Source organism: Bufo bufo, chromosome 8 (genome assembly GCF_905171765.1).
Source record: "Bufo bufo chromosome 8, aBufBuf1.1, whole genome shotgun sequence".
Taxonomy (NCBI): domain Eukaryota; kingdom Metazoa; phylum Chordata; class Amphibia; order Anura; family Bufonidae; genus Bufo; species Bufo bufo.
Window position 1 is genome coordinate 228,411,225 of NC_053396.1, and position 16,879 is coordinate 228,428,103.

The 16,879-nt window shown below is 52.0% G+C and overlaps 1 protein-coding gene across 4 annotated transcripts in view; it reads left to right on the top strand.

Moving 5' to 3' along the window:
* The window catches only part of RPS6KA6 (ribosomal protein S6 kinase A6), a 54,467-nt gene that overhangs the window by 23,482 nt on the left and 14,106 nt on the right, over positions 1-16,879 (top strand). For all 4 annotated transcript variants that reach the window (XM_040442098.1, XM_040442099.1, XM_040442100.1 and 1 more), the window contains exons 5-11: positions 1,469-1,549; positions 1,661-1,740; positions 8,039-8,145; positions 9,804-9,841; positions 11,820-11,962; positions 12,509-12,579; positions 13,418-13,506. In XM_040442098.1, coding sequence (XP_040298032.1) covers positions 1,469-1,549; positions 1,661-1,740; positions 8,039-8,145; positions 9,804-9,841; positions 11,820-11,962; positions 12,509-12,579; positions 13,418-13,506 — 609 coding nt within the window. The remainder of the gene's footprint in view (positions 1-1,468; positions 1,550-1,660; positions 1,741-8,038; positions 8,146-9,803; positions 9,842-11,819; positions 11,963-12,508; positions 12,580-13,417; positions 13,507-16,879) is intronic.

The following is a 16,879-nucleotide window of genomic DNA, read 5'->3' on the forward strand; positions in this document are numbered from 1 at the left end:
CAGAGATCAGCTGGTGAGCTCCCGGGGTCCAGGATGATGGGAGTGATACATTCTGAGCTACAGAGATTAGCTGGTGAGCTCCCAGGGTCCAGGATGATGGGAGTGATACATTCTGAGCTACAGAGATCAGCTGGTGAGCTCCCAGGGTCCAGGATGATGGGAGTGATACATTCTGAGCTACAGAGATCAGCTGGTGAGCTCCCAGGGTCCAGGATGATGGGAGTGATACATTCTGAGCTACAGAGATCAGCTGGTGAGCTCCCAGGGTCCAGGATGATGGGAGTGATACATTCTGAGCTACAGAGATTAGCTGGTGAGCTCCCGGGGTCAGGGATGATGGGAGTGATACATTCTGAGCTACAGAGATCAGCTGGTGAGCTCCCGGGGTCAGGGATGATGGGAGTGATACATTCTGAGCTACAGAGATCAGCTGGTGAGCTCCCGGGGTCCAGGATGATGGGAGTGATACATTCTGAGCTACAGAGATCAGCTGGTGAGCTCCCGGGGTCCAGGATGATGGGAGTGATACATTCTGAGCTACAGAGATCAGCTGGTGAGCTCCCAGGGTCCAGGATGATGGGAGTGATACATTCTGAGCTACAGAGATTAGCTGGTGAGCTCCCAGGGTCCAGGATGATGGGAGTGATACATTCTGAGCTACAGAGATCAGCTGGTGAGCTCCCGGGGTCCAGGATGATGGGAGTGATACATTCTGAGCTACAGAGATCAGCTGGTGAGCTCCCGGGGTCCAGGATGATGGGAGTGATACATTCTGAGCTACAGAGATTCGCTGGTGAGCTCCCGGGGTCAGGGATGATGGGAGTGATACATTCTGAGCTACAGAGATCAGCTGGTGAGCTCCCGGGGTCAGGGATGATGGGAGTGATACATTCTGAGCTACAGAGATCAGCTGGTGAGCTCCCGGGGTCCAGGATGATGGGAGTGATACATTCTGAGCTACAGAGATCAGCTGGTGAGCTCCCGGGGTCCAGGATGATGGGAGTGATACATTCTGAGCTACAGAGATCAGCTGGTGAGCTCCCGGGGTCCAGGATGATGGGAGTGATACATTCTGAGCTACAGAGATAAGCTGGTGAGCTCCCGGGGTCCAGGATGATGGGAGTGATACATTCTGAGCTACAGAGATTAGATTCATCCTATATTCAGGGATAATGAGAGTAATACATTCTGAAATATGGAGATTAGTTTGTGAGCTTCTGGGGTTAGGGATGATGGGAGTAGTAAAGTGTGAGTTGCAGGGAGATTAGACTCAGATCCTGAGGGATAATGGGAGTAATAGATTTTCTGTTACGGGGAGATCGGACTGAAATCCTATGGTCAGGGATGATGGGAGTAGTGATAAATTCTGAGATATGGATTATAGACTGAGATCTTCTGGTCGGGGATGATGGGAGTGATTGTGAGCTCCTGGGCTCAGGGGTTATATCTGTTTCTTCTTTACTTCCAGTGAGGGACCGAGTCCGCACTAAGATGGAGCGAGACATCCTGGTGGAGGTGAACCATCCCTTTATTGTCAAGTTGCACTATGGTAAGTGTGCCTGACCCTGAGCTCATCGAGGGGGCGTAGCGGGCGATCCCACCCCATGGGGGCACACGCATGGGCCCCTCTTAATGCCCCTTCTGCTTCCTTCTATTTCAGCCTTTCAGACGGAAGGGAAATTATACCTAATCCTGGATTTTCTCAGGGGAGGCGACGTCTTCACGCGGCTATCCAAAGAGGTAACTCTGCTTCTCAACCATTCTCCCTGTGATGTCACTGCGCCCGTGACTCCGGGCGCTGCCGGGAGGAGAGTGGATTAGGGTGTTGCTAGTTGAGCAGTTGTCTAACCCGATGTCGATCACTGTGCGTAAAGGGGCAGGGCCTAAACTGTCATGTGACTGCGGGGTAACGACCCTGCACCGACCTGATGGTGACTGTTCTCACATTAATAGGGCAGAGCTCCCTCTGTCCAACTATGCATGACGGCGCCGATTACTCCGAATTTATCAAAATGGCGCATGTGGCGTATTACTATTATATATATTTCCCGACTCGCTGAGGTTTATCGCACACGTTTCACTTCCTACATTACATGGTGCAAACACTACATATTCCACAGCAGAGTAAGAGGTTGTGCAGCCTGAGAGCTAGCTGGAAGGCAGCAGAATTGTGAATGCAGCTCTGGATGTGCCTGGAGTATAAGGTGTGCTGTATAGTGTGAATACAGGTGCCTGCCAGTCAATAGGTTAGGTTTTCCATACCGGGCTTGTAGTCCGCCGCTGAGAACGACCGCAGGTCGCCGGCTCCAGCATACGTACTCGCCTCTGCTTCATCTTCCTGCAGTGTGAAGGTATCTGAGGCAGCGTCTTCCATCGAGCTCTCTGTCTACATATGATGAGAGCAGCCGATGAGCGATCTCACAGGGGCGGCCGCTGCACTCGCTGACCCCCTGTATTGACGTATTGGGGAGTCCTGAGGTAATTAGAGGGTGGTTCCTGCTCACAGGGGAGTCGCACTGTCTGAAGAACCAACCCCGCCATTATCATAACTGATAAAGTGTCTCCCTGCAGATGAAGGGACCCATATACACTCCCCTAAAGAATTATTAGTGCCCCCATACTAATGCGGTGTTGGACCCCCTTTTGCCTTCAGAACTGCCTTAATTCTACGTGGCATTGATTCCACAAGGTGCTGATTCTTTAGAAATGTTGGCCCATATTGATAGGATAGCATCTTGCAGTTGATGGAGATTTGAGGGATGCACATCCAGGGCACGAAGCTCCCGTTCCACCACATCCCAAAGATGCTCTAGTGGGTTGAGATCTGGTGACTGTGGGGCCATTTTAGTGCAGTGAACTCATTGTCATGTTCAAGAAACCAATGTGAGATGATTGGAGCTTTGTGACATGGTGCATTATCCTGCTGGAAGTAGCCATCAGAGGATGGAGACATGCTCTCATTCTGTTTACCCCAAATTCGGACTCTACCATTTGAATGTCTCAACAGAAATCGAGACTCATCAGACCAGGCAACATTTTTCCAGTCTTCAACAGTCCAATTTTGGTGAGCTCGTGCAGATTGTAGCCTCTTTTTCCTATTTGTAGTGGAGATGAGTGGTACCCGGTGGGGTCTTCTGCTGTTGTAGCACATCCGCCTCAAGGTTGTGCGTGTTGTGGCTTCACAAATGCTTTGCTGCAGACCTCGGTTGTAACGAGTGGTTATTTCAGACAACGTTGCTCCTCTATCAGCCTGAATCAGTCGGCCCATTCTCCTCTGACCTCTAGCATCCACAAGGCATTTTCGCCCACAGGACGGCCGCATACTGGATGTTTTTCCCTTTTCACACCATTCTTTGTAAACCCTAGAAATGGTTGTGCGTGAAAATCCCAGTAACTGAGCAGATTGTGAAATACTCAGACCGGCCCGTCTGGCACCAACAACCATGCCACGCTCAAAATGGCTTAAATCACCTTTCTTTCCCATTCTGACATTCAGTTTGGAGTTCAGGAGATTGTCTTGACCAGGAGCACCCCCCTAAATGCATCGAAGCAACTGCCATGTGATTGGTTGGCTAGAGAATTGCATTAATGGGAAATAGAACAGGTGTTCCTAATAATTCTTTAGGTGAGTGTATGTTTAAAAAATCCTGTAATTACTGTTTTATACTCCAGAGCTGCACTCACTATTCTGCTGGTGCAGTCACTGTGTACATACATTACTTATCCTGTACTGATCCTCAGTTACATCCTGTATTATACCCCAGAGCTGCACTCACTATTCTGCTGGTGCAGTCACTGTGCACATACATTACTTATCCTGTACTGATCCTGAGTTACATCCTGTATTATACTCCAGAGCTGCACTCTCTGTTCTGCTGGTGCAGTCACTGTGTACATACATTACTTATCCCGTTCTGATCCTGAGTTACATCCTGTATTATACTCCAGAGCTGCACTCACTATTCTGCTGGTGCAGTCACTGTGTACATACATTACTTATCCTGTACTGATCCTGAGTTACATCCTGTATTATTCTCCAGAGCTGCACTCACTATTCTGCTGGTGCAGTCACTGTGTACATACATTACTTATCCTGTACTAATCCTGAGTTACATCCTGTATTATACTCCAGAGCTGCACTCTCTGTTCTGCTGGTGCAGTCACTGTGTACATACATTACTTATCCTGTACTGATCCTGAGTTACATCCTGTATTATACTCCAGAGCTGCACTCACTATTCTGCTGGTGCAGTCACTGTGTACATACATTACTTATCCTGTACTGATCCTGAGTTACATCCTGTATTATACTCCAGAGCTGCACTCACTATTCTGCTGGTGCAGTCACTGTGTACATTCATTACTTATCCTGTACTGATCCTGAGTTACATCCTGTATTATACTGCAGAGCTGCACTCACTATTCTGCTGGTGCAGTCACTGTGTACATACATTTTGTATCCTGTACGGATCTGCAGGGTTGATCATCTATCAGGGATAGGCTGGAGCTGTTCTTCCGTATATGATGTTAGGAGTTGTAGTCTCGCTTTGTAGACAGAGATTTTGGGGTCGCTCCAGCGTCTGATTCCTCAGTAGTTAATATGCAGCCTCCATGCTCTTCAGCCGCCCACGCCCTCCGCTTGGTGGAGGTGCAGCCTGTGTGATTCATGCCTCGTGTGATCGGGCGATCTCCTCCTGCTCTTGCTGTTAATGCTGTCAGTCCGGCTACTTTGGCGGCCATAGGTTGTGGTTTCTTATTCCCAGCATGCCTTGCCGTGTGGTTCCTAGAATTCGCTTCGCCTGTAACATATGAATGTTTACAGAATTAATTTCTGAAATGTTTTCTTTTGAAAGGTCGCGGCTCTGCAGGTTATAATTGAATTATTTACCGTGAGAGTGTAACCAGCGGGAGGCGACGTTTTCGTGGCCGCCTCTGCTGAGATCTCATTACTCAGACTTCGCTCATAGCATTAGTTGCAGATATTGCGGCGCTGCGAGGCACGGTGGAGCTCGGTGAAGAAGGAACCATAACTGCGCGTCCCTGACCTTTCTATAGAGAGCACAAGAGTCGGGTGCAAGGCTGTCGCCAAGCGTAGTACATGTGACCGGGGGTTGTACCAATTACCGCAATAAGGGCGACGTTACCTGACCGCTAACAACGCATTAGATTATACAGTCACCACTAAAGGGAGCTCACTGCATACAGATTATACAGCCACCACTAGAGGGAGCTCACTACATACAGATTATAGAGCCACCACTAGGGGGAGCTCACTACATACAGATTATACAGCCACCACTAGAGGGAGCTCACTACATACAGATTATACAGTCACTACTAGAGGGAGCTCACTACATACAGATTATACAGCCACCACTAGAGGGAGCTCACTACATACAGATTATACAGCCAGCACTAGAGGGAGCTCACTACATACAGATTATACAGTCACCACTAGAGGGAGCTCACTACATACAGATTATACAGCCACCACTAGAGGGAGCTCACTACATACAGATTATACAGTCACCACTAGAGGGAGCTCACTACATACAGATTACACAGCCACCACTAGAGGGAGCTCACTACATACAGATTATACAGCCACCACTAGAGGGAGCTCACTACATGCAGACTATACAGCCACCACTAGAGAGAGCTCACTACATACAGATTATACAGCCACCACTAGAGGGAGCTCACTACATACAGATTATACAGCCACCACTAGAGGGAGCTCACTACATACAGATTATACAGTCACTACTAGAGGGAGCTCACTACATACAGATTATACAGCCACCACTAGAGGGAGCTCACTACATACAGATTATACAGTCACCACTAAAGGGAGCTCACTGCATACAGATTATACAGCCACCACTAGAGGGAGCTCACTACATACAGATTATACAGTCACCACTAGAGGGAGCTCACTACATACAGATTATACAGTCACTACTAGAGGGAGCTCACTACATACAGATTATACAGTCACCACTAGGGGGAGCTCACTACATACAGATTATACAGCCACCACTACAGGGAGCTCACTACATACAGATTATACAGCCACCACTAGAGGGAGCTCACTACATACAGATTGTACAGTCACCACTAGAGGGAGCTCACTACATACAGATTATACAGTCACCACTAGGGGGAGCTCACTACATACAGATTATACAGCCACCACTAGAGGGAGCTCACTACATACAGATTATACAGCCACCACTAGAGGGAGCTCACTACATACTGATTTTACAGCCACCACTAGGGGGAGCTCACTACATACAGATTATACAGCCACCTCTAGGGGGAGCTCACTACATACAGATTATACAGCCACCTCTAGGGGGAGCTCACTACATACAGATTATACAGCTACCACTAGGGGGAGCTCACTACATACAGATTATACAGCCACCACTAGGGGGAGCTCACTACATACAGATTATACAGCCACCACTAGAGGGAGCTCACTGCATACAGATTATACAGCCACCTCTAGGGGGAGCTCACTACATATAGACTATACAGCTACCACTAGGGGGAGCTCACTACATACAGATTATACAGCCACCACTAGGGGGAGCTCACTACATACATATTATACAGCTACCACTAGGGGGAGCTCACTACATACAGATTATACAGCTACCACTAGGGGGAGCTCACTACATACAGATTATACAGCCACCACTAGGGGGAGCTCACTATGTACAAGTAGTTTTTACGTGAATGCTTACTTACTGTCCTGATGACCGCTCAGATGCAATTGGAGGACCCTGAGACTGACCATATTCAGGGCTTGTTCACATTGTGGATCAAGCAGATAATTTTAAACATTCAGTAAAAAAAATATGTGCACAAATGTATGCAATTTTCTGGTTATCTATTTTTTTGGGTAACGTATATGTTTTTGTGAAACCTTTCTTTTTTAAATAAGGTTTTGTGGGGTCATTTATTAAGAGCAGCATTTTAGATGCCGGTATTAATACCCCTTATGTAAAGGCGCCGGGCTCTTTGTACACCTCCGGGGCCTAACAGCCTTCAATCTGCTCCTTTGCTGGCGTAGATTTTGATAATTTACTATACTAAAAACTGGCATAGAAAATGATGCTTAAGACAGACCAGCCGCTCCGCCCCCTTGCCATGCCTCTTTTTTTTTGAATTGGCGTACATGGCGTGGAAGGGGAAGAAGTCACAGATTTGCCTTTAAATCCCCTTTGCGACCGAATCTGCGATAGATATACGCCAAAAAGTGGTACATATGTAATCCTAAATAACACCCTTGATGTATATCAATGAAGGTAGAAAGTATCTGGGGGAAAATGAATGAATTTAACGGATAATAAATTATTGGCTTGCGTTTCCATCCGTTTTTTCTTTTTTCAGGACAGAAAAGCGCGTTATGTTGCACTATTCTGTCCTGCAAAAGAAAAAGTACAGACACATAAGCAGTGAGAAAAGTGCGCTCTTTGCCTGTACATTAGAAAATAAAAAATCTGCGTAAAAATATAAACATAAAAAGTGGTTTAAAGAAGAAAAATAATGCACTTTATTTACAAAAAAGTTTTATTCAGTAAAAAAAATCCCTGCACATTGGCTGCTTGCAGGTATTTCGTATGGCGGTAAGGAGATGTACAGTAAACGTGTATGAAATGAAACCTAACGAATGAATGAATTTGGCAGCGGAATTGCTTTTTTCTGTATTTTTGCCAAAATAAAACTAATATAAATGAATATGTATGTGCAAAATAAAAAATAGTTTAAATGCAAAATGTAAGAGATTGTCCTGATCGGGACGACGTGTTTTCAGTTATTATCCTTCTTATAGTCTCCCCCCCGCGGTCCGGTGCAGTGCGGCCGTCTGGCCTTCCCATGTAGACGTTGCCTCTCTGCTCCGTCCCCCGCTGTCTTTTTGGTTCAGTCCGTGTGACGAGGGCTGAGTGATTATGGGGGGGGGGTCGCCCTGTTCTGGGTGGTGTTTTCGTGGCTGGTAGAACATACAGTAAATCTATACAGTTCTTATTAGGTTATGTTTACAGAGGAAGATGTGAAGTTCTACTTGGCAGAGCTGGCCCTGGCGCTGGACCATCTGCACAGCCTGGGCATCGTCTACAGGGACCTAAAGCCAGAAAAGTAAAGTAAACCCCTCCGGCACTGTCTGTCTCCTCCGTCTGTCTCCTCCGTCTGTCTCCTCCGTCTGTCTCCTCCGTCTGTCTCCTCCGTCTGTCTCCTCCGTCTGTCTCCTCCGTCTGTCTCCTCCGTCTGTCTCCTCCGTCTGTCTCCTCCGTCTGTCTCCTCCGTCTGTCCTCCCCCCGCCTGTCTCCTCCGTCTGTCCTCCCCCCGCCTGTCTCCTCCGTCTGTCCTCCCCCCGCCTGTCTCCTCCGTCTGTCCTCCCCCCGCCTGTCTCCTCCGTCTGTCCTCCCCCCGCCTGTCTCCTCCGTCTGTCTCCTCCGTCTGTCTCCTCCGTCTGTCCTCCCCCCGCCTGTCTCCTCCGTCTGTCCTCCCCCCGCCTGTCTCCTCCGTCTGTCCTCCCCCCGCCTGTCTCCTCCGTCTGTCCTCCCCCCGCCTGTCTCCTCCGTCTGTCCTCCCCCCGCCTGTCTCCTCCGTCTGTCCTCCCCCCGCCTGTCTCCTCCGTCTGTCCTCCCCCCGCCTGTCTCCTCCGTCTGTCCTCCCCCCGCCTGTCTCCTCCGTCTGTCCTCCCCCCGCCTGTCTCCTCCGTCTGTCCTCCCCCCGCCCGTCTCCTCCGTCTGTCCTCCCCCCGCCCGTCTCCTCCGTCTGTCCTCCCCCCGCCCGTCTCCTCCGTCTGTCCTCCCCCCGCCCGTCTCCTCCGTCTGTCCTCCCCCCGCCCGTCTCCTCCGTCTGTCCTCCCCCCGCCCGTCTCCTCCGTCTGTCCTCCCCCCGCCCGTCTCCTCCGTCTGTCCTCCCCCCGCCTGTCTCGTCCTCCCCCCGCCCCCCCCGTCTGTCCTCTCCCCCCCGTCTGTCCTCTCCCCCCCGTCTGTCCTCTCCCCCCCGTCTGTCCTCTCCCCCCCGTCTGTCCTCTCCCCCCCGTCTGTCCTCTCCCCCCCGTCTGTCCTCTCCCCCCCGTCTGTCCTCTCCCCCCCGTCTGTCCTCTCCCCCCCGTCTGTCCCCTCCCCCCCGTCTGTCCTCTCCCCCCCGTCTGTCCTCTCCCCCCCGTCTGTCCTCTCCCCCCCGTCTGTCCTCCCCCCCCCCCCCCCCCCCCGTCTCCCCCGCATGCACCTTGTGTGTTGCATGTCCTCCCCCGTCTGTCCTCTCCCCCCCGTCTGTCCTCTCCCCCCCGTCTGTCCTCTCCCCCCCGTCTGTCCTCTCCCCCCCGTCTGTCCTCTCCCCCCCGTCTGTCCTCCCCCCCCCCCCCCTGTCCTCCCCCCCCCCCCCCCCCCCGTCTCCCCCGCATGCACCTTGTGTGTTGCATGTCCTCCCCCGTCTGTCCTCCCCCTTCCGTCTCCCCTTGTCCACTGTCTTCTCTGCATGCACCTTGTGTGTTGCACCCTCTGGTACTCGGGGTACTGAGTTGTGCACCCTCTGGTACTCGGGGTACTGAGTTGTGCACCCTCTGGTACTCGGGGTACTGAGTTGTGCACCCTCTGGTACTCGGGGTACTGAGTTGTGCACCCTCTGGTACTCGGGGTACTGAGTTGTGCACCCTCTGGTACTCGGGGTACTGAGTTGTGCACCTTCTGGACTTTCCTGCTCTTTACTTTGTGTCTTCTTTTCTTTCTTTCTTCTACCGATTCCCGTTATGTGTGTTGGTGAATGTACATTTTAATTTTCAGCATTTTGCTGGATGAAGCAGGACATATCAAGTTAACAGGTAGGTGGCGCTTCTCTCACGGCGTGTGTGTCTGATGGCGGCCCTGTCTCCAGCCTGTTCATCTCTATCCCGCACGTTTCATTCCGCACCGTCCTCGCCTCTGACTGTAATTGTGGAGGTGTCAGGACAACTGGCGGCACCAGCAGTATTACCTGCACCCCCATGTTATCAATGCTCCTCTCTGGGTCCTAGTGCCCATCATGTTACTCGTGCACCATAGATCACCACAACCTAGGGGTTCCAGTCTGGTGGGGGGGGGGGGGGGGGGGTTGTGTATTATAGCTTGTATTAGGTATCGTGTTCCAAGCAGAGAAGTAACAGACGAAACCCTCGGGGCTTGACATTTACCAGTGTTCCTACGCATTGATTAATTTAGTCCCATCCAAAACTTAAAGGGCAACACCACCTAGAAATGGAACCCTGCACAGTCAGGCAGTGATTGTCTGAACACAGATCTTTCCCATAATCGCTCTCTCCTGGTCTTGGCTCACAACCACTGATATATCACTGGCCAAACACTGATGTGTGAATGAGGCCTAATGGGGGGGGTTTCTTCCAAATGTTCGCTCACCTGGAGGATCGCAGCATTGAGATGGGACAAGTCTTTCCCATATGACCTGTGGATTCCCTTAGAGGGGTTGTCCATTATGTTTATATTGATGACAGTCCTCGGGTCACCAATACCTATCAGTGACACCCGCACTCCCATCATCTGCTGGTTACTGCAGCGCTGCTCCCATTCAAGTGAAAGTACTGGACAACCCCTTTAAGGCTGGGGACGCTCGTGCAGTTTTTTGAGCCAAAGCCAAGTGACGGAGAAGTAGAAGTCTGCCCTTCATATTTTCGGAATCCACTCCTGGCGTTGACTGACCCTTGTGTGACTCCAGCCTTAAAGGGGGGTAATCCAACCCCTATGATGACCCCCCCCCCCCCCCCCCCAATGCCCGGGCCCCTCATATTGGTTACACTTACCCCGGGACCCGCGCCGCTTCTGATCCCCGAATGGCAGCCGTGGTGAGGGAATCCATAGCTCTGGCAGCAGAGGTGCCCACAGCCAGACCCATCCATCTCACTGGTGCCAGCGTGCTCGGGACCTGTTCACACAGCGGAGATGTCACGGAGGGGCCTGGAATATTCAAAGTAAAGTCCCGTTCACACTGCATATTTTGCTGGCGAAATTTTGGAGCAGAGGCCAACGCCAGAATGTTGCTGGCAGTTTGCGATGTCTCTTCCTCCCAATCCTTTCATTGGTAGTCGGCACAAAAGATCGCAGAGCGGCGAACGGACACGTTTAAACCGCTGGTCTTCAGCGCTGCCTCCCATTGAGATGAAGACGTGGGCTTGTGCCTCAAAATTCTGCAGGCAAAAAACCTTGTGTGAACAGGCACTAAGATGTCTCCTATAGAAGTGGATCTGGACAAGCGTCATTGACGGCGCCGATCCACGTGCCGATCCACAGCAGAAGGCCCAGGGTCGGCCTCCGGTGTCTGTTGAGATCTGCATCGGAATCTTCAGTTTGAAAAGTCTGTGGTGTGAACATGGCCCTAGGACCTATTCAGATGAGCGATGGGAAAAGCAGACAGTTTTTAACAGATTTTTCCTACTGACCCTTTCGGATGAGTCTTCCTTGTCCTGATACTTTGTTACAGTGTATCATTCTGGAGTCCAGGCTTTTCAGCTCAGAGCCTTGTCCAGACTGATGCAATTGCAGCAAACCCTCAGCTGATGAAGCTTTATTTACCAGGATTATAACCCCGCCCCTCTGCATCTTATGATACATTGTGGCCGTTTATCTTCCTTCTGGTGCAATGTGAACAGGGCCTAATATTCCTCCCTGGCAGTTGGCGCCCCCTTGTGTCTGCCGGAGGCAGTGACCAGCCCTTTCCTTTCATAGTCCTCATAGGGATGATGCCGCGGCGCAGTCAGGACCCCCCAGTGTTTCGTTAGGGGGCACTTTTGCATCTCTTTTGTTTTCCAGATTTTGGGCTCAGCAAAGAGTCAGTGGACCATGAAAAAAAGGCGTATTCCTTCTGCGGTACTGTGGAGTACATGGCCCCGGAGGTGGTCAACAGGCGGGGCCACACGCAGAGCGCGGACTGGTGGTCCTTCGGCGTCCTCATGGTATGTTCACTGTAACCTAAGGGGATAGGTCCGGCTCTTCCCAGTGGACATTGCCGCAGGGGGCCCAGCATAGTAGAAGGCAGAGCGGGGGATGTGCACCCTATAATAGGGGAACTGTGTACCCCCAGCCCTGCTGCTCTGCAGAGAGTTCATTCACCAGGTACATCTGGGGTCACGATGGGCATTTTTCCTTTTTTTTTTTTTTTTTTTTTTTTGTATTGAAAAACTTTCTGCATGAGGTTTTCTATGAAAAATTGTAGCTGCATTTACAATTCTGCAGCTTCAGAGCTGAAATCTCCCAGCATTCTCTGCTGGTTCAGTGTCTGCACAGAGCTTGCTCCAGTGGTTCGCACTCTCGGTGTCCTCTTTACCCCAGGCTACAGACAGTACTGAGCCGCCGGGGGGGGGGGGGTTGGCTGTCTGTTCACAAGCCTGCAGAATTGTGAGTTCAGCTCCGGAGTCAGGATGAGTAGTGTGGCTCTTTTATCGGTTGTGTCTTTTGTCGTCTCTGTGCCGATAACGGATTTGCTGCTTTGTGTTTTCCAGTTTGAGATGCTGACGGGCACGCTGCCGTTTCAAGGGAAAGACCGGAATGAAACGATGAACATGATACTAAAGTAAGTGCCCCCCTGTCCGGTGTGTCATGAGACTTGCAGGGGTCACAGGTCATGAGGCGTAAAGAATGTCAGGCTCAGGATTCAGGAAAGCTGGATGACGACCAGTTTGGCTCTCACAGGGATCGTCATCCAGCTTTCCCAGGGGCTTTCTTCACATTTTCTTAGAAATGCCTCAGAAGCTTCTGGAACTTAACGTGTCTGCACCAACAATCTGCCTAAAAAGTGACGCAGTTTGGTGCATCTCGGGTTTTTCCACATTTTTCCGACATGTTTGACAAGTTGTGGGAAGCAGTGGGTCTTCACTGGAAAGGCGGAATAGGCCCCATTTTGTGTCAAAATTGCCCCACAATTCTGGGTTAAAGATCTGCCTAAAGTAAGACGACCAGAAAATAGTCAGAGAAGAGTGTCTCCTGCACCAGGGGCCCCTGTGATAGACCTGCTGCAGGGATAGGGGCCGGGCCAAGCTTCCACCAGCTACATGATTAGGAAATCTGGGCATTTGTATTTCTATTCCTCACTCTCTTCAAGATCTCCGCTTGCTGTTAGTAAATCTGCATTGTCAGAGGTTGAGAACTTATAGTAACAGACCAGCTGCACACGTCTATCCCGATTTTGTTACATTGTATCAGTGCAGGTGACATGTATCAGCAGGCTTGTGCTGCCGACATGTTTACCTTACTGAGGATTGTCTGCACTGACACATTGTAACAAATTAAATCCAGCTCCAATCTGAAAAGCCCTGTCTTGCCGTCTTGTTGCTATGGATACATTGTATTGGACATTCTGTGGCTTTCTTGTGAGTTTTGAGTATATTTGAACCTTTTTGACCTTTCCTCAGATCGAAGCTCGGGATGCCGCAGTTTTTAAGTTCAGAAGCTCAAAGTCTCCTCCGAATGTTGTTCAAGCGGAATCCTGTGAACCGATTGGGTGAGTTCCCTGTGTGCTCTGCTCCTCAGGACGCCTCGGTAAAGGTTCTCTCCTCTGACAAGTGACCTCTCAATAATCCAGAATATTTCATTATCTGGCACTTGTCAGGTCCTACTGACACAGAATTACCAGCAGCAATGACTGACAGTCAGCCCCACCCCCGAGGATCCCAGGGAATAGGTGAAGTGAGGACATTGTCACCTCCCACATGGCAACCTCAACAAGCCGTACACTGGGGCTATCACATTTTTTTCAAGATTTTAGAGGCTTTTGAGTGGGTATCAAAGTGTTTTTCAATTTTCTCTGCTTGCTGTCAGTGTATGGAAACTTTTTTTTTTTTTTTTTTTTACATCCACTAACCGAAAACAGACTAAATGGTTTCAGTAGTGATAATCCTCTATGAACAAAAGTGCAACAATATTTTGCTACAATGTGTCAGTAAAGACTGCTTCTAATAAATGTAACTATCACCTTGACGCACATAGAAGAGTTTGTGGGCTAACCCTCTCCTTAAAAATATTCTCAGTTTAAGTAATTAAATGTAGTTTTATCTGCCCGGAATACCCAAACACTGAATATTTCTGCCCTATGCACCTGTTTTCACTTGGCATGTTGTGTACAAGCAGAACTTCCTGTTTCCTCAGCTTCCTGCGGGTTTTCTAACCAATCCCAGCATGCTTTGCTCTGCCTTTCTTACATGAAGAGGGGAGGTGTAAGGGCGTGAATACTGTAGAGGGAACAGTGTAGCTGGTGGATCATGGACTAAGAAACATTGCAGAGTAAACGGTGTCGGGATTGGCCAGAGAACCCGCAGGAAGCTGATGAAGACAGGAAGTTCTGCATGTAAACATCCTGCAGGATCCAGTGATGGCGAGAACAGGGGAAGAAAAGTGCTGACACGGAAAACGGGTATGTGGGGCAAAAATATACAGGGGCAGCTAAGGGCTGTTTTTCTAAGAGCCAATTTCAGAATGATTTAAAGTCTATGGAGCTATTTACATGGCCCGTGAACAGCAGCTGCCAAAAAATAGGACACGTCCTATTATTGGCCATTGTCACATCCAGACGGTGGGGGCACAAAGGGCGCCATTACTTATAGTGGGGGCATTACTTATAGTGGGGGCACAAAGGGGGCATTACTTATATTGGAAATACAAAGGGGGCATTACTTATATTGGGGACACAAAGGAGGCATTACTTATACTGGGGGCACAAGGGTGGCATTACTTATAGTGGGGAAAACCATCAGTCCTACAGGGGCATTATGTATACTGAGGATACTACAGGGGTTGGGATTAAAAAAAATAATAATTAAGAAATTCATCCGTTTTTAATGGCTGTTTTTAAAATGATTCAAACGGCTGTTAAAACAGTTAAATAGCCAGAAAATGACTGCCCACAGTTCTGCAAAATAACCGTGAAAAACTGACAGTTTAACTGTTGTTAATGGCGGTTCTTTTTTATTGTCGCGTGAATGAGCGCTAACGCTTTAGATGGTGGCGGTCTGGACCTGCCCGGATTTATCACAGAGACTCGCCCCTTTCCCACAGTGAAAAAGGTGTAGAAACCTTAGTTGTGCCAGATTGTGCCCGTCTTTAGTCGGCTTCTAGGCGCAGACACGTTAGTAAATCAGGGCCACAGTGTTTGGTTTACTCTGGGCAGATATAAAAAGATCATGAAACTGGAGAACCCATATTATCTCCTTCCCACCCAGTGGCTTCCAGACATTAACATGAAGGTCTGTGTGTATAGATATATCTATATACTGGGGGCAGTGAATACAGGGCTCCTTGTGCTGCCTGTACTCGCCTCTCCCCGGTCTTCTGCCAGCACCTTGCTGCACTGACACTGTGTGATGAAGACCAGGGAGTGGTGAGTGCAGGAGGAACACACTAGACCTGCGAGTGGTGAGGTCTGCCGGGGGGCTCTGCTCTGAGGCTCTGCCGGGGGGGGGGGGGGGGCTCTGCTCTGAGGCTCTGCCGGGGGGGGGGGGGCTCTGCTCTGAGGCTCTGCCGGGGGGGGGGGGGGGGCTCTGCTCTGAGGCTCTGCCGGGGGGGGGGGGCTCTGCTCTGAGGCTCTGCCGGGGGGGGGGGGGGGCTCTGCTCTGAGGCTCTGCCGGGGGGGGGCTCTGCTCTGAGGCTCTGCCGGGGGGGGGGGGGGGGGGGGCTCTGCTCTGAGGCGGTCTGCCGGGGGGCTCTGCTCTGAGGCGGTCTGCCGGGGGGGGCTCTGCTCTGAAGTCTGCCGGGGGCTCTGCTCTGAGGCGGTCTGCCGGGGGGCTCTGCTCTGAGGCGGTCTGCCGGGGGGCTCTGCTCTGAGGCTCTGCCGGGGGGGGGGGGGCTCTGCTCTGAGGCTCTGCCGGGAGGGGGGGGGGGGCCTGCTCTGAGGCTCTGCCGGGGGGGGGGGGGGGCTCTGCTCTGAGGCGGTCTGCCGGGGGGCTCTGCTCTGAGGCTCTGCTCTGAAGTCTGCCGGGGGCTCTGCTCTGAGGCGGTCTGCCGGGGGGCTCTGCTCTGAGGCGGTCTGCCGGGGGGCTCTGCTCTGAGGCGGTCTGCCGGGGGGCTCTGCTCTGAGGCGGTCTGCCGGGGGGCTCTGCTCTGAGGCGGTCTGCCGGGGGGCTCTGCTCTGAGGCGGTCTGCCGGGGGGCTCTGCTCTGAGGCGGTCTGCCGGGGGGCTCTGCTCTGAGGCTCTGCCGGGGGGGGGGCTCTGCTCTGAGGCTCTGCCGGGGGGGGGCTCTGCTCTGAGGCTCTGCCGGGGGGGGGGGGGGGGGGGGGGCTCTGCTCTGAGGCGGTCTGCCGGGGGGCTCTGCTCTGAGGCGGTCTGCCGGGGGGGGCTCTGCTCTGAGGCGGTCTGCCGGGGGGCTCTGCTCTGAGGCGGTCTGCCGGGGGGCTCTGCTCTGAGGCGGTCTGCCGGGGGGCTCTGCTCTGAGGCGGTCTGCCGGGGGGCTCTGCTCTGAGGCTCTGCCGGGGGGGGGGGGGGCTCTGCTCTGAGGCTCTGCCGGGAGGGGGGGGGGGCCTGCTCTGAGGCTCTGCCGGGGGGGGGGGGGGCTCTGCTCTGAGGCGGTCTGCCGGGGGGCTCTGCTCTGAGGCTCTGCTCTGAAGTCTGCCGGGGGCTCTGCTCTGAGGCGGTCTGCCGGGGGGCTCTGCTCTGAGGCGGTCTGCCGGGGGGCTCTGCTCTGAGGCGGTCTGCCGGGGGGCTCTGCTCTGAGGCGGTCTGCCGGGGGGCTCTGCTCTGAGGCGGTCTGCCGGGGGGCTCTGCTCTGAGGCGGTCTGCCGGGGGGCTCTGCTCTGAGGCGGTCTGCCGGGGGGCTCTGCTCTGAGGCGGTCTGCCGGGGGGGGCTCTGCTCTGAGGCGGTCTGCCGGGGGGGCTCTGCTCTGAG